Here is a 26,151-nt window from a genome sequence, read left to right as displayed (position 1 = left end):
AAAATGGCTATATGCAACCATCATAAAACCAGAACAGATGCTTAGATTGTATACTGTTTGCTGCCTATCGGTATCTTAGGATTGGATATATAGGCTTCAAAACTTGAATCAAGTAAGAAATATCTTCAATTTAATTTGATTTTCTAAGGGACTACAAAAGGGTACATATGCGTATCTGAGTGGTTAAGGGATAAATGATTCTAACAAAGTGTATCTTACCATCATCCTCTATGGTGTTACTGCTGTCAGTCGACTCCTTGATCCCGTCATTTTTCTTAACCATCAGGCTGCGGCCTGAAATCACAAGCGGGAAAATGAATGGTGGTGCAACGTTTTACTATGCTTGGGTACTAAAGACCACCATTAGCACATAAATCAAGAGAATTATTTTGGTGAAAAGCTAGGGTAGTTGGCAACAGGTCTTAAGCAGGCAATTTAAGATATGAAAAAGAATAATTGTATGTTTCTTAAATATAAAACAACATCAAACAGACTTAGTTATAAGTTTAAAAGATGGATTGGGTAGTCAAATGGTTAACAACGACAACTCTATATACACATATAATGCTTAGATGTAACAGTTCATCGTTTAAGACCCATGGTCATATATGTACAGTCAAAAATTCTGATCACAAAATTAACTATTTTAATGCAGGTTTACTCTAATAGGATCACTTTTTTTACTTCAGAGAAGATACAGACATTAAATAATCACTTTAAGGCACTGATAGTCATCTATGTTTATCAATAAAAGTCCAATGTGAGCGGCTGATGCACACTTGTTACTTTTGTCTGAAATCACAAACTAAACAATGCACGCAAATTTCACATTATGAATCTTGAAAATATTTGTCTGTAAAAAGCCAAGGATTATCAATACTAAGCAAATACTATATACCGTATTTCCTCGATTATAAGACGGGTTTTTTTCCCGATTTTTTAAGGCCTAAAGTGGGGGGGTCGTCTTATAAGCGCAGTCTACGAAAAAAAATAAGTTTCTTTACCAATTTTTGTGAAGTGATAACCGTATTTCTGATGAAGAAAAGAAACTACTATCGTTTAGATACGTGATTTGCCGCTTACATCCTTATGTTATGATATATTATAAATGATATGTCTGTTTGGAATACTCGCGAGTTTAAAATCGAATAAAAATTAAACATAAAAATTTATTAAAGCAAATGTGTACAAATACTGTTGTTATTATTGTATTATTTTCTATTTGCAGCAAAATATTTACTGCGGATCGTTGCTACTGTGGCGGTGAAGAATCAGCGTTAGATCGCTTATGTCATTTTGAATAAATCGGTTGGAAACAATTAACGTTTCTTAAATTTATATAAATATATCGTCTATCTATTTCATTATAATAAATAATGTTTTGCATATTTTGTTCTATTTTCAGGGAATGCAGGGTAAATGTACGTCATGCTTTATTATCTGTATCTTTATTTTTCTAAATAAAACACCTATTTGTTTCCAATTAAACTGCAATTGTTGTGCAAACACTATTGTCATAGATGACAGTTTGTTTATTGCCGACTGACTATCAACATGTGCAACCGTTATCTAGCCGTTAATTGGCAGTTTTATTGATACAATTCGAGATAGTATTGACCCCTAACAGACCCCCTACAGATAGCTTGGTGCTACAAACAGCTAGCAACTAATTGTCAGACAATACTCTTGTTTATTAAGCCGTTAATTGGGTGTTTAATGGACACAGATGGCATTATACCTCCAACACTAATCAAGTTTAAATGACATACCTACTATTTGATTGGCCAATCTGATGCATACATTAATTATTGAGAAATATGATTGGTTTCAAACATACAGACAGCAATCAAACAATCAGAGATATAACGCGCCGATAATCATAATCGTCATTAATTTCCCAAGTAATCATACACTCTGTATTGAAAATAGGATGACGTGAATCAGGGAACGAATCCGATAACGAGCTTACTTGGTGTATTGTACTTACTTACAAAATGGCCGACCAACAAATTTTGACTATTGAAATTTTACCGATTTTCGTCTTTAAAAAATTGCCCCGTCTTATAAGCGAGTCTACGCAAAATACAGCCAATCTGGACCTAAAGTTGGGGTCTCGTCTTATAGTCAATCCGTCTTATAATCGAGGAAATACGGTACAGATTTGGTTTTAGTATGATAAATCAAAAAGAACTAAGCATAAAATTAAATATTCAAATTATAAATAAATTGACAGGAAATATCTTAAATAATTATTGTACACAGAAACATTATGCCTGTATATGAACACAACACGGAAAATGCGTTCCCTAATCAATTTTAATTAAGTCCACAGAACGTCAAAAAGGGCTTACTACAATACGTATAATTTAGGAGTATATGCATTTGCGTTTGGATATTTTCTTCAAATATAATATGTTTTACATATGAGGTTACTTTACCAGTCAATTTGAAGTACAAAAAAAATATTAAGGAATAATAATACAGAAACAATTGTCAAGCATTAAATTATGCCTTTAAAGAGCAAGCTATATTATCACATTTTAAAACTATACATATACAACTTTGTACATATATTTATACTAGTATTTAAATATATATTTCTGCTCTAAAAGCTGCATAGGTTAAAGTAATTTATGATTGATAGATAAGATTATGGAAAGTAAGTCAGAGGTTTACAGATATTGCAAATTAAAAAGTATCCCAGAAACTACATATTAACAAGGGTGCCAAACTGTCACAAGATGCCCGTTCGATGGTTTTGGACACCATGCTCAATGCTTGAAATGCACTAAGTGACCTCAAGACCTAGTTATTGACCGGGCATGACCCATATTTGAACTTGACCTAGATATCATCTAGACGTTACATCTGACTAAATTCGGTGAAGATCAGATGAAAACTACTTCAACAAGCAAATTCGTTGAATTGATATCCCCCGCCAATATGCTTCTGGACACAAAAATGTTATATTTGACACTCAAAAAAGCATTTTTTTCAAGATACAAAGGGCCATAACTCCTTTATTATCCAATGGTGTACAATGCCATTTGGCGTGCATCATCCTTCTATCCATATATATATACTCATACCAAGTTTTATTGAAATCCGCAAAAGCACTTCCAAGATATGGCTCCGGACACAAAAAAGCATTTGCCCAAGATACAAAGGGCCATAACTCTGTTATTAACAGATGGTGTACAATCCCATGAGGCGTGCATCATCCCCTTATCCATATATATACTCATAGCAAGTTTCATTGAAATCCGCCATAGCACTTCCAAGATACGGCTCCAGACACAAAAGTGCCGGACGGACGGAAAGACAGACGGACTGACGGAAGGACGGACAACGCCAAAACAATATCCCTCCGCCTATGGCGATGGATAATTAGAGAGCGGACACCATGCTATATGCTTGAAATGCACTAAGTGACATAGTGACCTCATTTTTGACCCGGCATATGACCCATATTTGAACTTGACCTACATATCATCTAGACACAACTTCTGACCAAATTAGATGAAGATCGGATGAAAACTACTTCAATTAGAGAGCGGACACCATGCTTAATGCTTGAAAAGCACTAAGTGAACTCATGACCTCGTTTTTGACCCTGCATGACCCATATTTGAACTTGACCTACATATCATCTAGACACAACTTCTGACCAAATTAGGTGAAGATCAGATGAAAACTACTTCAATTAGAGAGCGGACACCATGCTAAATGCTTGAAATGCACTAAGTGACCTCATGACCTCGTTTTTGACCCTGCATGACCCATATTTGATCTTGACCTACATATCATCTAGACACAACTTCTGACCAAATTAGATGAAGATAGGATGAAAACTACTTCAATTAGAGAGCGGACACCATGCTAAATGCTTGAAATGCACTAAGTAACCTCGTGACCTTGTTTTTGACCCTGCATGACCCATATTCGAACTTGACCTACATATCATCCAGACACAACTTCTGACCAAATTAGGTGAAGATCTGATGAAAACTACTTCAATTAGCGAGCGAACACCATGCTTAATGCTTCAAATGCACTAAGTGACCTTGTGACCTAGCTTTTTGACCCGGCATGACCCATATTTGACCTTGACCTACATATCATGTAGACACAACTTCTGACCAAGTTTAGTGAAGATCGGGTGAAAACTACTTCAATTAGAGAGCGGACACCATGCTTAATCCTTGAAATGCACTAAGTGACCCCGTGACCTAGTTTTTGACCCAGCATGACCCATATTCGAACTTGAACTAGATATTGTCTAGACACAACTTCTGACCAAGTTTGGTGAAGATTGGATGAAAACTATTTGAATTAGAGAGCGGACACTGCTGTGGACGCCGCCCGCCTGCCGCCCGCATTTTTAAAAACGGGCGTATAAAAAGGCTTTATGACCTTTGAAAACCAGATAATGTTGTCATAATTTCTCATTATTATTGTATCTTGTATATTGAAAAAAATGACAAAGCATTATGTGACATCAAAGACTAAACATATACATTTTATAGATGACACACATGCAATCTTTTCTCAGAAATATAACACATATTGAGAGCTTCTCCTAATGTATTTAGAGAATCCAAAACAAAAAATACCAAGTAAAATTTAGAATGATAAAGATATCATCAGCAAACTAACTTGTGTACTCTCGACCATCTGCTCAAACTCTAATACCATTTAAGTAATCAGCTCCAACTAATCTTAAAATTAATGTTAAAGAATTCAACTGTTGAACAAAAAGAGCCTTCATCCCTTCCCGTTGCAGCCAAAAGCTATTTAATAGTTTGTTTTCTAAATTTCATGGCTCTGAGCCTTTGACCCTGAAACTCTTCTTCTTAAAATCAGTTGGGTCGCCCTTCCATCAAGACAAACAAAATAAGAAATCTAGCTTACATGTGAACAAGTAAGACTAAGTGTGGAACAAATTTTATGTTAAACTGAGCCCTGTAACCTTAGCCTCTGGTTAGTTTAGCTCAACAACAAAAGGCACCCGCCCTACCAAACTAACAGCACATGAAATCAGATGATCACAGGTCAAAGAACTATCTATATATTGTGCAGAATCTGATTTCATGTTGAACACCTCTGTGACCTTGACCTTTGACATGGTGACCTCAAAAACAATAGGCATTCTCCAGATATTTAGGGGAGGAGGGAAAAGAGGGAGCATAAACTTGCTGGTACCAGACTTTTAAACAATGCACAGTTGCTTACCCTCACTCATGGCCACATTGTTGTCATGACGACGACAACATGAGCACCATAACCAGTCCATATGGCATCGTTAACAGCAACAGAGGTCCTCCACATATGCACTCAAAACAACACCTCCACAGGAATATCTCTAACTATTGCACTGTTGTTAATTTCTGTTACAGGATTTCATTGTTTAAAATAATCCTTTATAGCAACGCAGTGTTATGAGCAATTCTGTATGTTTTCTGAACAATATATGTCAATGCAAACACAGAAGATTTTGCATAAACACTATGCATTCATATAGAATGACGTACACTGAATCAGGTGTCAATTTCAAACAAATAATGAACACTATCCATTGCACAACAAATAAGGTGTAAAGCACAGGGAATCAGGTGCAAGGATCAACCTGAAATGTTTTCTAAACTTTCAGCTTTATCTATTGATAAATAGATAATAAGGTGCACATAATGAAATTAGTCAAATTACAATTGATGACACTACAAATGAAGCACAATGTTGAATAGTCTATGAATTTACATATCAATCAAGCTATATTCAAGCTCTTTCACATTCTCAAACATTAAAACAAATAATTGCAACTTCTTTCCGACCACGAGATATTTTAAGATTCGACAGCATCATTAATATTTATATACAAACTGTATCTTAGTTCTTAAGGTCACAAGAAATATATCTTCCAAGAATCCCCAACAGTTATTGCTATATTGAATAATACCACAATTATTCTTGGATGTTTTAGATCCAAAAACCTTTCAAATATCAAACACTTGTTTCTGATTCATACAAAACCTTCAAACACCAAAAGAAAAACAGCATAAGACCACACCTTTGTTTGTGAAACACAATGCCCCCTTCTGTGCTTTGAAGCACCTATTTTAGAGAAAATTAAAAGTTCAAGGCTCATAACTTTGCCAAAACTCAATGAACGGGAACGGAACTCACACTTCTTCTGTAAGTCAAGTAGGTAGACTCACACACCAAAAATCAGCTCAATATTTTGAAGTGTTGCATAAAAAACCTCCCATAACTTCGCCAAACATCAGTTGTCCAGAACAAAACTCACACTTCATCTATAGGTCACGTAGGTAGACAAACACACTAAAAATCAGCTCATTATCTGAAAACGTTGCTTAAAAAATGTCCAGAAAGCGGTTTGTGAAGAGCAAATTTCCAAGTCCAAGGCGCATAACTTTCCCAAAAATCAATGGACTGGTACAAAACTCGCACTGTATCTGTAGGGCATGTAGGTTGACTCAAATAACAAAAATCAGCTCAATATCTTTAAGCGTTGCGAAAAAAATTCCAGACAAACTGAATGCCAGACAAACAGAAAGACGGACAGACAGTTCGACTGCTATATGCCACCCCTACCAGAAAGCACAAAAACACCAAAATAATAACAGCACTAGAAAATTAACAAATCACCTTTTTATGTGCTACAATGTCCCAAATGTTAAACCATATGTTACACATATTAAGTCAAATATGAACCTCACAAGTGAAGTCATTAAATGTGAATCAGTTAAACCACACCAAACGTATCAACCGAAAACCAAAACAAAAATTTCAAATATTTCCGCAACCACTTGAGGATGTGACCCTTGATACAACACTTAGATTAGTCCTTTATTGTTATATACAGGAAAGTATACATTTAAGTAGTTGCCAGTTTAAATATTCATCTTCTTGACCACACTATTCCCTCAATCATTTATTTGGCAAGAATAGCACCACCAGGCAATAAATGTGCAAAACTTAAGTGAACCAAATGTCATTAGTTTTATATATCACTTTGAGATCAATGTACCTTTATTAACTGCATATATTGTACAAGTTAGCCAACATTTACTAATTGTTCACAATATGTATTTCACTATGTAGCCAACACTCTGTAGGAAACATAGGAAGTATTATTCACTTCATGTATTACATAACAGAGCACACATTTGAGTATTCTCACTTCATTTATAACATTATCAGGTGAACACTAAAATTTTCTCACCCTATTTATTAAGTAACACTGTGACTCAAATTATTTCCTCCTTGTAATACACTACATAGCAAAATGTATTTCTACTTCCTTGAATATCTGGTGGATAATTGAGAGTACTATATAAGCAATTTTAAATAATATTCAAATAATTCACCACTGAGAAAATATCATATTTTTCACTCAACCATATTCCAATATCCAGCGTACACTAGAATCATATTCACTGAATGAGGAGTTAAGACACATGACATCTTTCGGCACGCCAACTATTCCAGAATTGATATTCATCCTCCATATCTTTTGTGAGGCAAAGCAAACCCACACGTGAATGTCAAGTCTTGAAAACCTTCCACTGAGAACACAGTCTAGATAACATTCCGTGCATCGCTGATATGCATACCCATGAGGACATCCCACAATATTTACAAAGCAACATGTCAAAACAGCACCACAATATTTACAAGTCAACATGTCCAAACGAGTGAAGATGTGGAAAATAGAAAAGAAACACATTCCACTCAATATAGGTTTCACATGAACAAATGTTACATTTTTTCAAGTTTTCTTGGTCTTCATGAATAAAAATAGTTTTCTTTGGCAGCCAGTTTCATGTTCCACCAGTGCTACAAATTAACTTAAATATCTTCCAATACTTACGACATGCATCACAAGAAAACAAATCTATACAATAATTGACACCACTTCTTATCAAGGCTTGACAGTTACACTAGCATTCTGCTGTTTCTTTTTTTACTATGTTGTACAACAGCTACATAGCTTTTTTTAAACCTGATACCCAGTACTACCTTGGCAACTACTCTGCATTGCTGCTACCAAGGCCAAGAACCAGAATATACCAGTGTGCCATTGAGACCACAAATTTAACTTAATGAGAAAGTATTGGCATAGTAATACAAATTCTAAAGAGCATGGTATGTCCATATTTTTGTAATCTCTAAGAAAGAGGATTCACAGCTCATAATTGCTTAAAATCAACCACCTACAGGTTATCATTGAAACTTTTTACCTTGTATCATTTAAAGCAAAGTGGGTTTAATTCCATAAGAGAGCAGCATCATTTGCTTAAACAAAACAATCTCAAACTGATTGCAATGATCAAACTGATTGAATGATCTAAGTTTATTAATTTCTTGTAGTTGACTGACCAATTGCAAATCTGCATTTTTAGCAATTAACTACTGGCATTTCTAGTTCATTATTGACATCAGCATGTCTTCTGCATTGAATGACTTATTATCTACTTGCCTTTCAACTTTATTGAAGTACCAATCCTCCATCTGCATTTCTAACTCATTGACTGACATATTGTCTATTAACATCTGCATTTCTAGTTCTCTGACAGACCACTTATCTACCTGCATTTCTAACTCATCCACTAACAAACAGGCACCTTAATTTCTACTTTATTGACTCACCAATGATCTACCTGCATTTCTAGTTGATTGACTGACTGATAATTAACCTGCATTTCTATTAAATGCCCCATTGTCAACCTGTATTTAAATATCATTCAACAACCTATTATTCACCTGTGTTTCATTCTCATCTCATAAAATGTATCCACCTGCATTGAACTCTCACTTCCAATTATCAGAAATACAATTGGGGGTCACAGCTAATCTGAAGGGTGACATTTAGGTCTATATATAAACAACAGTGACACAAAGCCGCCAACATTAATTTTCATTTTAGTACTGTTAATTAAGATAAAATTGTAAAATGGACCATTTTTTCATTTAGAGAATCTGGACACAGAAATGAATATTTTTATTTTACACTCTGTCCAAATCTAAATATTTCATGGTCAAGACAAAATGAAATCAATATTTGACATGCGGGGCCACATTAAATTCATTATTTGTAATCAACTTCAAATTAAATTGAGATGTTACATTTTTTAATCTGTATTTTATGATTAGGATAAAATGAAATTCATATTTTACAATATGGACCATGAGAATTTTATATAAAAAATCAAGAACAAATGAAATTCATATTTTACAATAGGAAAAAACATGAAATCGATATTTAACAACCAGGACTACACACAACTAATATTTTACATGTGGGAAACACATGAAATTGATATTTTACAATCAGGTCTACACAAAATTTACATTTTACAAGTGGGAAATACACAAAATCCATATTTTACAAAAAGGTCTACAAGAAATTCCTATTCAACAATCAAAACAAATAAAATAAATATTTTACAATAAATTCTACATTCAACACATCAAATCTATCTTTCGACAATGGGGATCAAATGGAACAATTATTTTACAAACACGACCACATGAAATTCACTTTTCACTTTGTTCTGCCATTACGAACATGCGGTGCTGAAAGCTGGGGTCTGTACACAACAGGAGGATAGGAAATGCAATACGAGTCTTTGAATAACCAACATAAACGCGACATAAACTTACTTCCAATTTTAGGTGACTGGAAAAAGCCTGTGAGTAGACAACAAATTTGTTTAGATCATTATAAAATAGGGAGAAATCAACTGAATGTAATTCCTATGTTCGTTTCAAAATCAAAGTTTGATGAAGATCATTTAAGCTACGAGGACATTCCAAACTACAGCTATGGAACCAAGAAAACTGGTTCCTGCACACACAAAATTAATGTTTTCGTCATAACTGGTCGTCCATCAAACCTTGATGAGCATGGGAAGAAATACAAAAAGCAGAATTAGGTGCAAAATAAAAATAAATTGAATAAAAACTAACACGACAATGCAAAGGCGGGAAATCTATAACACTCTCACAGCACCAAGTAGTACTGTATCGATTAGCACACTCAGTGACAATATCAAACACATATAGGTTATAACATTTAACACAAAAAAGACATGCACCAACGAATATTGAAGCTTGATAGAAAGCTAACCACAAGAGGGCCTGAAAGGCCCAAAGTCGCTCACCTGAAATTCAAAGGAACTGACCTGTTCTGTGCAGCCCAAGATGTCATTAGAACAATATGTTCTAATCAAGTTTCATGACTAGTGAACACCCTGGCAGCCACGTTTTTCAACAGACCAGAACCATTTTCATACACATCCAAGATATCATTTCAACAAAAATACTGACAAAGTTTCATGAAGATTCATAAGTCCACACTAGAGATGTGTTTGTCAGAAACACAATGCCCCCTACTGCGCCGCATTGAAATAAAATTTCTATTTATCATTTGGCAGGTGTAGAAATCATCTCCCTTTAAAGGTTATTACTTCCCTTGAATTTTGTCCATTCCAACCGGGGGTAGGGGGTGTGGGGGATGGGGAAGGTCTCACAGTCAATTATGACCATGTCAGACATCACTGACAACCAAGGCCTGTGGTTTAACAGAGATCATAGCCAGAGTTGTTTTTTTTCTTTTTCATAAATAGCCAGAGTTGATCATGTATCTATGGGCATAAGTCCACAGGTATGTAATGAACATCAAAGAAATAATAATTATATCATTTAAAAAAAAAACTTTGACAAATCAATCATTTGGATTATAAATAATCAAAATAATAAATCTGTACAGTAACTGGGAAAAGAACTTCAATTCTTGGTAAGGAAATATATAATATGAGATTTATAATTATACAAATTACTTCCCTTGAAAATAATTGTCTGTAACAAATGTCTATTTTTGGTAGCAAATAATTAAAAGCCACTACCGTGACTGTAAATTCATCACTCAAAATATGCAGCTTCATGAGATACACAAATGCATGCCAAATATATACAGTGGCTATGCTCAATATTGAAAATTTTTCTCCCTTTTTAAAGCTTATTACTTCCCTTAAATCTGTATTTTTTACTGTAGACCGTAAAAGATGACCTTGACCTTTTACCACAATGTGTTTGTCAGAAACACAATGCCGCTTACTGCGCCGCTTTGATTTATTTAACAAAAATATATACGTGGGCAGGTCAGATAACTATGTCCATTTAAAGCTTATTACTTCCCTTGACTTTGTTTTTTCGACCCTAGACCTTGAAGGATGATGTTCACCTTGAAATTTTACCACTCAAAATGTGCAACTCCAAGAGATACACATGCATGCCAAATATCAAAGTGCTATCTTCAATATTTAAAAAGTTATGGCCAATGTTAAAGTTTTTTTTTCTGACGGACGGACAGACACACTAACTGACGGACAGTTCAACTGCTATATGCCACCCTACCGGGGACATAATAAGAAAAAATGCCCCACCCACTGGTGGCCATGTTTTTCAAGCAACTGGAACCACTTTCGAACTTGTCCAAAATATCATTGGGACAAATCTTTTGAAAGTTTCATGATGATCGTACAATAAATATGGCTTCTAGAGTGTTAACAAGGTTTAACTATAGCTATATAAGGAAAAATGCCATGCCCCCTTGGCGGCCATGTTTTTCCACCAACCGGAACCATTTTAGAACTCATCCAAGATATCATTGGAACAAATCATCTGACCAAGTTTCATGATGATTGGACAATAAATGTGGCCTCTAGAGTGTTGACAAGGTTTCACTAAAGCATGATATATAGCCATATTAGGAAAAATGCCCCGCCCCCTAGTGGCCATGGTTTTTAAGCAACAGAAACCATTTAAGAACTCATCCAAGATATCATTAGGACAAATCTTCTGACCAAGTTTCATGAAGATCTGAAAATAAATGTGGCCTCTAGAGTGTTAACAAGGTTTTACTATAGCCATATTAGGAAAAATGCCCCGCCCCCTGGCAGCCATGTTTTTCAACCAACCAGCATCATTTTTGAACTCTTTCAAGATATTATTGGGGTGAATCTTCTGACCAAGTTTCATGAAGATCCTACAATAAATGTGGCCTCTAGAGTGTTAACAAGATTTTACTATAGCCATATAAGGAAAAATGCCCCGCCCCTTGGCAGCCATGTTTTTCAAGCAAACGTAACCATTTTCGAACTCATTCAAGATATCACTGAGACCAATCTTCGGACCAAATTTCATGAAGATTGGACAATAAATGTGGCCTCTAGAGTGTTCACAAGGTTTTACAATAGCCATATATAGCCATATAAGAAAAAATGCTCTGCCCCTTGGCAGCCATGTTTTTCAAGGAAACGTGAACATTTTCGAACTCATCCAAGATATAATTGAGACAAATCTTCCTACCAAATTTCATAAAGATTGGACAATAAATGTGGCCTCTACAGTGTTAACAAGGTTTAACTATAGCTATATTAGGAAAACTGCCCCGCCCCCTGGCGGCCATGTTTTTTCACCGATCTGGACCATTTTCAAACTTGTCCGAGATATCAATAAAACCAATGTTTTGACCAAGTTTCATGATGATTGGGCAAAAATTGTGCCTTCTAGAGTGTTCACAAGGTTTCTCTATAGCCATAGACCGGAACCATTTTTGAACTTAACCAACATATCATTTAGACAAACATTTTGACAAAGTTACATGAAGATTGGGCATCAAATGTGACTTCTACAGTGTTCACAAGGTTTTTCTTTTTTTGACCTAGTGACTTAGTTTTTGACCCAGCATGACCCAGTTTCGAACTCAGTCGAGGTATCAATGGGACAAATGTTCTGCCCAAATTTCATGAAGATCAGACAATAAATGTGGCCTCTAGAGTGTTCACAAGGCAAAATGTTGACTACGGACGACGCACGACAGACAAAAGGCGATCACAAAAGCTCACCATGAGCATGTTGTGCTCAGGTGAGCTAAAAAAGAAGAGGAACTATGCAGCCAAAATGCTTCTAGAAAATATGAAAACCGTCTGTAACTGTAAAAGTGGCCATCCGTCAACTATGAACTAACATATCTAACATAACCCAACAGCGAAATACTGATACAAACTGAAAAATGAAGGCATCCATTGTCCAGCAGGGGAAAGAAAAATGGAGATTATGCAGGGGACCTCACTCTTGTAACAACCAAGACCAGTTACCTTGCACCGCTTCTCTCCCCTGAGCATTCACCTGCTGTTGCGGTGGTGGAGGTTTCATAAAGGCTGCCAGGGAAGCGGCCCCCATGGCAAGAGAGGGGACAGAGCCTGTAGGATTGGGGACCATTGTGGTGGGGTTACTGGCCCCTATAAGGGCCTGGGTCGGGGCTTGTTGGGCAGCCTGACTTTGAGCAGCAATGTTACCTACGTGGAGAGTAGCAAACACTGGCTTTATTGCAACCATTGACAACCCTATGTGTGAGGCAATTAAACGAAAAACAAGATCTTATAAATTACCAGTCTTTATAGGCTTAAAAAATAGGACCCCAAGAATAGCTAGGTTTAGATAAAATTTTATTTCAGCAAAATCCTTATGTTTTTCGTTTCTTTTTGAAGTTCAATGGAGCAATTATATTAATTGTAAATGAAATCAAACTTGTATTGATAAGCTATTTGCAATAAAATACAGAATAATGTATGCATCAGACACTTAATGCTTGGGACACACAGCAAGCCTGCACATGCAAATGTCGCCAACTGGTCACTATTCAAATCGGGTAAACTTTCAACATCCCTATCAACTTCAAACAGTATAAACTTAACTGTTAACACCTCTTTTGAAATCCTCAAAAGGCTTCTTCTGCTTACTAGATTTCAAACTGGCCATAAAGGTACAAAAGTATAATGCCTTTAGGAGGAATACTAGCTTCTTACTTAACAAGATGTAATCCTTCCTACTTATGAATATGGTACTAGAAAGCTGTAATTTCTCTTGAAAATTCTGAACCAGTTGAAAAATCTAATGCAATTTCTTAAGAAAGAGTACCAAGTTGTGCATTGGATAACTTTGAAGATTTAATCATCTAAAGGTCTTTCAAAAGACAAATACTTTCCACAACCAATTAAATACAATCTAACAAATCTATCTATTTGAACAAGAAGACCAAAGGCGCCAGATTGCTCACCTCAGAACCGAAGTAATATCATGAAGATTGGACACAAAATATCACCTATAGAATATTGAAAAGGATTCATTAGCCATGTTTGTAAACAGTCCAGAACAATTTTCAAACCTTGCTCAGATGTCATAAGAACAAATCTTCTGAGCTAGTTTCATGATGATTGAATAAAAAAAAATCTTCTAGAGAATTCAACAAGTTTCCTTACAGCGATTTATAAACTGCCCCGCCCTCAGGTGACTTGTTTTCAAATGGATTGAAACTAATTTTGATCTCAGTCAAGATATCATTTGAACAAATACAGGAAAAATTAAACTTCTAAAATATTCACAAGGTTTTTATTTAATTTGAGTGAGTGACCTAGTTTTTCTTCCCAGGTGATCTAGTTTTTTTCCCAGGTGACCTAGTTTTTCTTCCCAGGTGACCTAGTTTTTCTTCCCAGGTGATCTAGTTTTAAATTGGGACAAATGTTCTGACAGAGTGTAATGAATTAATAATGTGGCCTATAGAAGAAATGTTGAAGAAGCTCTATGACAGGACAGAAGTTGAGCACAATATTTCACAATGAGTTGTGTACAGGTGAGCTAAGAAGTTAGATGCCCTATCTACTCAATACAATTAAGGCAGTTCTTAACATTTTACTATGATAACCGAATGCTCTACACAGTCAGATACAAAGTTGTGACCTCATAAACCAGACTTGACTTGTGGAGGCACTGAATAATATGTTCATGCTTTTTTGTCTCTCCAAAGAAATGAAATAAATAACCAAAAACAAAAGATGAAGGCTGCAATACTGGGAAGCCATGCATTGTAGGATTGAGAATAAAGCTTCTTTTGCTGAGTAGGCCATACATATTGGATTCTATGTTAAGCGTACCAATGATATTCAAAACCTTTCAATGCACGACAAGACGTAACAATAATCGAGTTGATAATGACACGGCTTACTAATGACAGTAGAAGAAGCTGAAGAAACTGTTTATTTGCGAAAAAGCTGTATATCATAATCATACTAGTAACCGACTGGTGAAAAAATACAAGATATTGTATAACATATGTTGCACACTTTTTTTTAACTCTCTCAGAGCTGGAACTGAAATTTGAAGGCCTTTGCAAACAGTTTGGATCCAGATGAGACGCCACAAAATGTGGCGTCTAATCAGGATCCAAACTGTTTGCTATTCTGATAGTATTCTTTGAAAAAAAATCAAAGAAAATGCTAATTTTAGAAATTCAGCAGATGACATTTAAGCAGACGACAAATTTCCCAGCATGCAAAGGGTTAATGTAAGTAAAAAAATTATTTCCACTTTTAACTGGAATATTAACTTTATACTGAATTTTTTCCTAGTCAGGACGCTGAACATAGAATCAAATCAGATTGACAGTATCAGAGAGCGAAGTTGTTCACTCAATCCTCCAATGGCACAAGTAAAAGACAACATTTTAAGCGCAAGCAGTTTGCGGAATGAGTGTGGAATACTACTTACCCTTACTCACTGCGCACACAGATTGACGGCGACAAATACAAACATGGTCATACACGTTAGCATGCTTTGAAAAGCTACCACGAGCGCCACAATATGAGCCCCACTTTTGAAAAACTGGGCTTAATGCGTGCATATTAATTGTCGTTGCAGATTGGCCTGCGCATGCTGATCATAGGGTCACAATTTTCTTTCAAGAAAATTTTGGTTATAGGAATTATCTATTAACGAAAAGCCAGTTTTAGCGGAAAGTGTTGTCCCTGATAAGCCAGTTTGGACTGACTGCACAGGCAAATATGTGATGACACTTTACACGCATGCATTAAGATAAGTTTTCCCTAAACGAGTGCCACAATATCGTACACATAGAGAGCGTCTAGAAAACACCTCCTCTGGTATAATCGCGGTAAGTTTGTATTAAAAGAAATGCCACACAGTTGGCACTGGAAAGTTGAAACGGGCAATATTGCAATACACATAGGAGGCTGAAATGTGGGTTGTTGTAGCGAACATTTTATGGCAGCATTTTCATATTGTTTAACTTACGACTTACTATTGTTAGTTTGTCTTTAAATTTATGACGTGACTTTTTTCTGAATTTTTTAAGATAATATTTTTTTTTGCTGTTTGTTTTATGAATTTACATGGCAAAAACAAGCGCACAAATAAGTCATTAAGTATACCGACAAAATAACTTATTACAGTGGATTCAAAAATGCACTTAACACAAATATATACAGAATTTATACTTTTAAAACGCTTCAGGTAGAAAATTAGTTGCCTAATATATCTGATTCACATGCAGATCAATGTATTCATATACTTCTTTCAGAACAGTTTACTATCCAAGAAAATTGCAAGCTTTCGCCCATTTTCTGGGTTTCACATGTTCGCGAATAAATATTTAATTAAATGAACAATATGGAGCCACAATTTATTTAATGTATCGACAGACAATGCAAGGCATGAGGACTTCTTACATTATTATCAATACATTATCCACATCTCTTAAGAAACCCAGAAAAGGGCTGTAAATCCATTCAACTGGAAAGGCAAAATCCATAGCACAAAAAGAGATTTAGTCCATGACAAAACTGCAGTTTGTACCAGTCACTGTAAGCGTTTTTGGAACTTGAGAAAAATGAACATTATAAGATGAATACTCACTTGAGAAGTTGCGCGTAGCCAGCATGGTAGTCAGAATGGCACCCTGAAAAAAGCAGGAAACACATGAAACGTTGTAACCATGATCTCCCAAACTCTGCAACAAGAGTGCCAACATGTCAAACTTCACAAAATATGAATGTCTGCACAGCATTTATATTTGAAGGATGTATTATTTTAGTGCACAAATGACAGCACAGAAATAATGGATACTAAACGAAACATGGCATTGCCCTACACCCTTGTCTTATATGCTACCAACACACAAAATTTTGGTGCATAAACTCCATACAAACTCAAGCTGTTGAGCAGAAACTGTTTTCTATTTATAGTAACACTGACCTTGACCTTAACCTGACCAGCCCCAAATGAAAAACCACACTTGTATCCACGTAAGCAGAATTTGAATGCACTTCAGCCATCCAAACTGAGGTTATAAAACAAAAACTGTTTTTCTATTTTAAGTAACAGTGACCTTTACCTTGCCCCAAATTGCCCCAAGTACGATGCCAAGCTAGGTATCAATACAAGCTTGCTATATTTAAAGTTTCATAAAGATGTGTTCATTCCAAAGAAAGCTATTTACCGAAATTCAAGAGTTACAGAGGAGACAACAATTTATTGGCAAATTTTGGACTAGTCAATGGCCATAATTCTGAAGTGATTTGTTGACCTGGCTCATTGAATACTCATAAGGGCATTCGATCAAGACCTATTTATATCAATAACAATGCAGGTGCATATGCGAACAACAGCCAATATGTTGGCAACTGAAGTCTGCATGCTGCGTTATCTGGCATCATTCAGCTTATACGCCATCAGCGTCACATCAAGAACAGACATGGCTTTTGTCGGGATCAATCAGCTGTCAGATTACACAGTGCAATACCACATCTAAAGTTCACTGCGACATGTCATTATTCAATATTCAATCGCACTATTGCTCATTTACCTCGCCTATGCAATCTTAAATACTTTGTCTTAGATATTTTCCCTGCAACTACTTAAGAAATTATACTACTTTGTAACAGTTATTTTCTCAACCACAGCTTTAAATTTTTCGTAAAGAACTGCAGAAATTGTTCATACTACAAATTAATATAACCGTAATGAAATTGCTTTATATAATGCTCTTTAAATAGGTGCTACTTGTAAAGAACTAAGGACTCACCTAGATTTTCTTTCCTTCAAAGTATTATACTGGAATTTGGTTCTACATGACTTGCCAAATTGGCACCATTCAAATATACTGACATTAGATTGAATATTACACACTGTAACGTTAGGCAGATATACTGACCTAGGATTACAAATTACAAACCAAGGTAGAACAAGACTATTACCAAGCAATGTATGTCTCCTACCGGCTCCACCATTGTCAGAAATATATATTTTTTTTATATTTTATATATTTGTTGCCATAGCAACCAGAATTTTTGACGTAGGAACAAAATGAAATGACGTGCATTATGTCCATATTGCCATCTATCCATGTTTCAAGTTTCATGAAAAAATATTAAGAACTTTAAAAGTTATCGCAGGATCCAGAAAAATGTGACATACTCACGGACACACAGACTGACGGACACACAGAGCGCAAACCATAAGTCCCCTCCGGTGAAACCGGTAGGGGACAATAATGCAGAATATACCGAGATTGCATTCAGCATCACAAACACAATACGCATGATGTTACCATACTGACCTGTGATTCTGGATTGCATGCACAGTTCACACAATCAGGACATACTCACCTGTGATTCTGGATTGCATGCACAGTTCACACAATCAGGACATACTCACCTGTGATTCTGGATTGCATGCACAGTTCACACAATCAGGACATACTCACCTGTAAATCTTTATAACACACAATATTCGCACATAATGCAGTTATACCACCATGTTGACAACGCAGTTATATCTCCCTCGCATTCTGTTTCATGCGCATAATTTGAAAATACCAACCTGTGATTCTGTATTACAAGCAAAGTAAACATAGTGAGGATCAACATCATTCCAACCACCCTTAAAATGGTTGTAAATCCCACTGCAAGGACCACACCCCCCACCCCCTGGGAGGCACGCCCCTTGCACATAGCAACCGTAAGGACATGAATGAGGCATGACCTCACAGAACCCAGTCAGAACATTATGGTCAGAACATCCACAGAGAACCAGACTACAGTCCACAGTTCCATCTTTGTATGGATCCCGATTCTTCGTCACAACTTTGTCCTGGCAAGCATCATGACAATGTTTCACACCTTTGTTCATGAAAGCATCATGATAATCTGTCACAAACTCTGTCTCGGGTGTATCATAATCATCCGCAACGGACTCAATTGTGACCTGGGGGAGACTTTGGTAACCAGTCTTGAAGATATTCTGCTGGTCTTTGTGAAAACTCATTTTTTGCGATAAATCTTGTTATTTTGTTTCGGTCCATAAAAATCTACAATGGGCCAGTTGTGAAGTGCCTAACAAAAATCAAAATGGTTAATAATCAGTGTATAATTCAATTGTATAATAAAAAGCCCAGACTTGAATAAACAAACAAACAAATCAATTTCCATAAAATCATTGGCCAAGCAGCCTTAGACAGTAGAAAAGAGCAAGCTATTTTTGCAAATTTGTAATAGATCCAAACAATAAGAGCCTCACTCTGTGAATCGGAGGTTTAATGCACGCGAATAGTGTCATCCCAGATTAGCCTGTGGAGTCTGCACAGGCTAATGCAGTCTGCACAGGCTAATGAGGAATGACACATTCCATTTTAATTATATATTCATTTAAATAAAGTCTCTTATTAGCAAAAATCAAGTTTAGACGGAAAGTGGCATCCCTGATTAGCCTGTGTGGACTGCACAGGCTAATCTGGGAAGACACTTTACGCACATGCATTAAACCCCCTTTTCACAGAGCCTGTCTCATATCTTTCTACACAAAGCCTTACACTAAATTGATGTAATTTTAATCCCAGACACAGCCACACAAAATCAATAAATAAACTCAGATAATCTATTTTTAAAAAAGCAACATTTGTTTTTTTCATGCACATAAATTATGCTTGATAGATCTTATGTACACTATGATTTTTTTTCACTTTTCACAATAATCTACATGATCACTTCTGAAGGCATCAATACACAAGCCTAAGAAAACTTCTCAAAAAGATAAAATCTTGTAATCATAATATTCGGTACAACTTTCATTTTTCATCACCATTTGAGATGACAACTTTCAAGATATATTCATTCAAGAACTTGTGATTAAGTAAATCTCCTAAATCAGTTAAGTTCTTTGGTCTGTGACAGCTCTGTTCCCATTTCAATGTATGAATTTCAGTACATGAAGACAATTTTATTAACTCCAATTCCAAAATCTCTGAAATGCATCCAGTAAAAGCAGGCACCTCAGCCAAACACCTACACTTCACGAGACGCAATACTCAGTGCAATGTAGCCCTTCTCCTAAAGACTGCCAGAAGTAGTAACCGCAGCACTTTTGCCCAACAAGTTCTTCATTTCCCATTCATTGCTACGGACAGTTCCGCTAGATCATACACAGATAATGACCACAGAGATATGTCATCCTTCAGCCCAACTCCATCCCAATTTGTTTCCACTAAGACCTGCTTTGCATGTTCAACAACCAAATATTGAGGCTACTATTTTGTTATTTATTACTGCTAACATTCATAATCACTACCAATATTACCATTTAAGATGTTGCAAAATAGAGCTATTAGCATATGCAATATGCAGAAGCATTTTATTAAGGTGAAATTTCTGCTGTGGCTTATTTTTAGGTCTGACTGTATATGATTATTTAACTAATTATGATTGTTTACAAAAACTTTTGACCATTAACAAATTAAAGTATTGAGTTGCTTTCCATTATAAATGCTCCTCATTTTATTTTGAGATCCCTATAATCAATGGAGGCAATCTTCTTTCTTTTTTTGCCCTATGTTTGTTATAACAAAACTTAAGAATGATTTAAAAGGTACCTCAAAAGCAAGAAAATTGATTCCATTTATAAAACGAAACAAGAAATTTATTATTAAAATATAGCAAGACAGTGCAGAAATGTTTTCCTAGATACCTCATTGTTACCCCAAATTTCAATCCCATAGCAGTGATTTTAATTTTCTCACAAATCTTGTCCAAACAATCATAAACAGTCAGTTTGGATATGTCTATGATGATTCCACAAGGTTTACATCATAACAAAATACTCTTGCTTCACTGTGTGGTCTCCATGCTTTGACGCTCATGGAAAATTGCCTCCCGTCATCAATATTTGCTCCGAATTTTCATGATTACATTACAAAATGTCTTTGGCTAGCTTATTTATTCTTTTATTCCAGCATACTACCTTTAACCTTGAGACAATGTTTCCAGTCATTGTTGCTTGATCATCAGGCAGTTCATGACAGTGTTTAATAAACAAAATATAATTATCCACAGTTTATGTTCATGCAAGCAACACAATTATGCATTAACCTTACACAAAATTCTTACCAAGAAAGCCAGTTTTCCAAAAATATGCCTATTAAAAAGTCTTCGTTACATCGATCAAGTTTTCTAAGATTATAAGATTAAAATTATAAGACATCATAAATTAAGCAAAGTTTGGATTATTCAAGGGCCATAATTCAAAAAGCTTCAGGCAATTTTGCTGGTAATCATACATGTGAAAGATTTCAAACCCAAAACATTGTGAACAAGTTTTATGAGAATATGATTCAAACTAGTTGAGTATACAGGCAGACAAGATTCATTTGGCCAATTTCATATAATTCAAGGGCAATAATTTAGAAGTGCTTGATGCCATCTGGCTGGTTACCAAACTTAGCTGAGATAATATGCTCACAAACATAATCACCAAGATTCCTGGTAATCCCATAAAAACTATTTAGAGTTAGAGAAAGGACAAGTTTTATCACTAAGCGTGTGATTGAGGCACAGTCTGAGAGGAAGAATCAACTGATTTCCACAGCGTATAACATGGTGACAAACCACTTACAACAGGCATAGAAATAAACTATTAATTGAACTGTACAAAAATGATTTAGTTCTAATAACTTGTTGTTAACTTCACATATCTATTAAAGGAATGAAGATGCTGGCAATCTTTACTTTTTTGCTCAATTTTTTTACTTTACTACCGATAATTCTAAGCACTTTTAGTGTCTTTATTACCAGGAAAGTGGATCTTCCTAACCTTTGTGAAACTGGAATTGCTTTCTGATTTATATCCACTGTTGTTTTAAGTAATTCCCATTTCAATTTGTTTTTCACAGATATGTAGGAAATTTGGGGAAAGTTGTTTGTTCTTTCAAAGACCGATCTTTATTGGAAGATCGGGATATGACAGCCAATCACATTGTTGCCAAAAAAAAAATTATGCAAGAGGATATGGCTACTATTGTTTTACAAGAAGAGGTTTCTAAGTCAGATTTTACTGGCTGCTTATTAAATATTCGGTACATACGATTGTAACTCCACCATTCCTATTTTTAAAAACAAATTTACACAAATATAATGTATGAACCCTGGGTCAATTGAATCTGCAGAAAACCTTTGAAAATCACACACCTTCAAGTTTCATGATGAAACTAATTTAACTATTTGAGTAAGAGAGCGAACAACGTGAATGTTGCAATTTTCTATCAAATCAAAGGGCCATAATTAAGAAATGCTTCAAGCGGGCTGGTTATTGAAGTTAGTCGGTATTACTACGCACATGATAAAACATCATCAACTTCCACACTGATCATGTTTAAACAGTTTCAGTAAGACAGCAAACAAGATAAATTCTGCCATGTTTTAATTATTCAATTGCTATCAATTATGGAAGTCCTTCAAGATATCTGGCTGGTTATTGAACCTGGTTGAGACATTATGTCTGCAATTATAATCATCATTCATATTTTTCATATTGATTGTATTGAAATGTTTAGAATTATTGTGCAGCGATTGTATTGAAATGTTTAGAATTATTGTGCAGACGCCATTCTGCTGGACGTCCCAAACCATCTCTTGCAGGTGTTTCCATTATGCGTCCCATTTTTTCGGCATGGCTGTTTTACCCAGCTTTTTGCCTCAACTGACCTTTGACCTTTGAAAACATCATATAAAATTTCCCGCCAGTAGGCCAAAAACTCTTCAAAATAAAAAACGTGCAATCTAGTTATTAAAAGTAATTCAATTAGACTTTCTATTTTGTGAACTATCAGGTATGAAAAGGGATACATCAGTGTGTTTTGCAATTTTGTTAACTGCTTGTTCAGCAGGAAACAATTTTATCTCTAATAAAAAGGCTTGACAGATAGAACAGTTTTACACTCAACTCTCAACATCAATACAGTTTGTGTGTGCCCCTTTATATTGAGAAGATTATGAGCTGCCAGAGCTTTTGTACTTAAAGGGTTCTCATACATAGTAATTACTACCATATTGCATTTGGTGAACTAGTATATTTTAGATTATATAAGTATTGTTGTAACCTGTCCTGATATTTGTTTTGACCAAAATATGTTTAATTGTTGTTTAATAAACCTTTTGAAGTAGAAATTAGTTGATCTCTTAAGCTTGTATTTCCAAGTAGTGTGCCATAAAAAAGACTGAGCCAAATGTTATGCCTTTATCAAGCAATCAGCCTTTCTTGTAGGGAACAAAAGTTGTGGACTCAAAGAGAACTTTCTCAGAGTCACCAATGATAAATCTCAGCAATCTTTTTTATATATGATAATGCATCTCAGATCAAAACTTAACTGAAAACAGAACAGTGAAATTCTTATGCAAGATTGTGTCAAGCTTGAATGCAAAAATACTGGAACTGATACAAGAAAATTGTATATTATATTTAGCACTTTAGACTGATTTGTACCCAGTGTACAATAACAGAATTTCTTCTAGCTCCCAAATCCTATCTCAACACATTAAGGCCCTAGATTTTGTTTTCATTATATTTTAATGATTTTGAACATTTTCACAAACATGCATACTCAATTTGCTTATTTTGTGACTATCATCTTTTCAGAAAAGGTTTTCATTGCATTAAATTTCCAGATCTTCATGCAGCCTGTGAATGTTGCACAATCAATCACAATGATTTGACTGGGTTGTGTGAGGTCAAGTCCAATAACTTCCTGACAGCTGCAGTTTGTTTGGTGTCCCCCACCCAGCCACCACCCCCCTTGATTTAGGGCCTGTACTTTATCCTCTCTCCTGGACACTTGTACATGCATTTAGCACACTTTTCCCAGAACTAGGCTAAAATGAATTAATAAATAAATATATTTAGCTCTTACCTTCTGCATTCCAGTGCAACACATAATCCATATCACTAATATCCACAAATGTTAATGTTAAAGGAAAATAATGGCTTCCATAAAAGTATGCTCACAGATGTGTTTAGTTGCATAATCACCAGCTTTGCATCGTATTGGACCAAGCTGAAGGACTCTTTAACGTCCAATAGGATTACACATTAACCACGTACACAGAAATACCATAGTCAACTTCAAACAAGGGCTGTTTGTAAAAAATGCATGCCCCCTATATGGGCTGTCAGTTGTAGTGGCAGCCTTTTTGTGAATACATTTTTTGTCACTGTGACCTTGACCTTTGACCTAGTGACCTGAAAATCAATAGGGGTCATCTGCCAGTCATGATTAATGTTCCTATTAAGTTTCATAATCCTAGGCGTAAGCATTCTTGAGTTATCATCCGGAAACCATTTTACTGTTTCGAGTCACTGTGACCTTGACCTTTGACCTAGTGACCTGAAAATCAATAGGGGTCATCTGCCAGTCATGATCAATGTACCTGTGAAATTTCATGATTTTAGGCGTAAGCATTCTTGAGTTATCATCCGGAAACCATTTTACTGTTTCGAGTCACTGTGACCTTGACCTTTGACCTAGTGACCTCAAAATCAATAGGGGTCATTTGCCGGTCATGATCAATGTACCCATCAAGTTTCATGATCCTGGGCCTAAGCATTCTTGAGTTATCATCCGGAAACCATTTTACTATTTCGAGTCACTGTGACCTTGACCTTTGACCTAGTGACCTGAAAATCAATAGGGGTCATCTGCCAGTCATGATCAATGTACCTATGAAGTTTTATGATCCTAGGCCTAAGCGTTCTTGAGTTATCATCCGGAAACCATCTGGTGGACGGACGGACCAACCGACGTGCAAAACAATATACCCCCTCTTCTTCGAAGGGGGGCATAAATATCCATAACTCTGACCAAAATCAACATCATAAAATCAAAGTTGTTTTTTTTTTTGCGACTACATGTTAACCAATATACAATTGAGAGTAGCCTTCATAATATCTTCTTTTCTTCTAATAAAAGCCCCATACAATACATTTTTTAACTGTTGTTATGGTTGTTGTTGTGGGGTTTTTAAGTTAAAATGTAATGAATCCATTATTCTGTACACATGACAGTTGCCTTAAGAGCACTTATTTGTTTAAATAGAAATGTAACCTACCTTAAAAATTCTGATTGGCAGAAGAAAGTTTGAAAAGAACACCTTCTATAATATTATGTACAAGAGTTCCCTACCTTCTATATGCATAAGTTACCTACCTTCTATATGTACAGGAGTTGCCAACCTTCTATATACACAAGTTATCTACATTCTATGTGTACAGGAGTTGCCAACCTTTTATATGCATAAGTTACCTACCTTCTATATGTACAGGAGTTGCCAATCTTAAGTTTTCTTATACATTTTTGACTGAACTGGCATGATAATTTTCAGAGCACAACACTTCATTTTCATGTGCCTTGGTCTTAAAAAAACAAGGCTAAATGCATGTACGTAAAGTGTAGTTCCAGTCCCCATTACTTATTAGGAACTACACTATCCACCCAAGGGACTTCCATGAAAGTGGAAGTATCATCCCTGATAAGCCTGTGCTTACTGCACAGGCTGATCTGGGACGACACTTTATGCACATTCATTAAGCCCAGTTTTCTTGCACCAACGCTTATATTAACATTGTACAATGGCATAAACTTTAAAAGGACAAACGTTAAGAATTACCCACCTTGAGTTTTCTGCGTGCGTTGAACTTCTTCAAGCATTCCACGGTTTCTTGTCTGTGTACCACAGCAGCAACACGCTCACGCTGCTGAAAATATACAACACCATACAATTATATACCAGAGCGATGCACTTCTCTCATCAATCACATAGCAACAGTTTATACACTATAGCAACACTATCACACACAAAATATTCCATATATTCCAGAGAAGAATACAGTATATTTCTATTGTACATTACAAATGATGATTTGCACTTTTGTCTAATCAATATTCTGCCA

The 26,151-nt window shown here is 35.6% G+C and overlaps 1 protein-coding gene across 21 annotated transcripts in view; it reads right to left on the bottom strand.

Annotated features, from left to right (window-relative positions):
• The window catches only part of LOC127869086 (calcium/calmodulin-dependent protein kinase type II delta chain-like), a 211,181-nt gene that overhangs the window by 31,448 nt on the left and 153,582 nt on the right, over nucleotides 1-26,151 (bottom strand). For 11 of the 21 annotated variants that reach the window (XM_052411379.1, XM_052411382.1, XM_052411392.1 and 8 more), the window contains 4 exons: nucleotides 25,873-25,956; nucleotides 16,798-16,840; nucleotides 9,685-9,711; nucleotides 220-294 (listed from right to left, as the gene is read on the bottom strand). In XM_052411379.1, the coding sequence (XP_052267339.1) occupies nucleotides 220-294; nucleotides 9,685-9,711; nucleotides 16,798-16,840; nucleotides 25,873-25,956 (229 nt within the window). The remainder of the gene's footprint in view (nucleotides 1-219; nucleotides 295-9,684; nucleotides 9,712-16,797; nucleotides 16,841-25,872; nucleotides 25,957-26,151) is intronic. The other 10 variants (XM_052411385.1, XM_052411388.1, XM_052411391.1 and 7 more) reach the window with 3 other exon arrangements.

The sequence above is a fragment of the Dreissena polymorpha genome, chromosome 2 (genome assembly GCF_020536995.1).
Source record: "Dreissena polymorpha isolate Duluth1 chromosome 2, UMN_Dpol_1.0, whole genome shotgun sequence".
Taxonomy (NCBI): Eukaryota; Metazoa; Mollusca; class Bivalvia; order Myida; family Dreissenidae; genus Dreissena; species Dreissena polymorpha.
The sequence above is the reverse complement of the archived record's forward strand: the minus strand, read 5'-3'. Positions and strand labels throughout refer to the sequence as shown.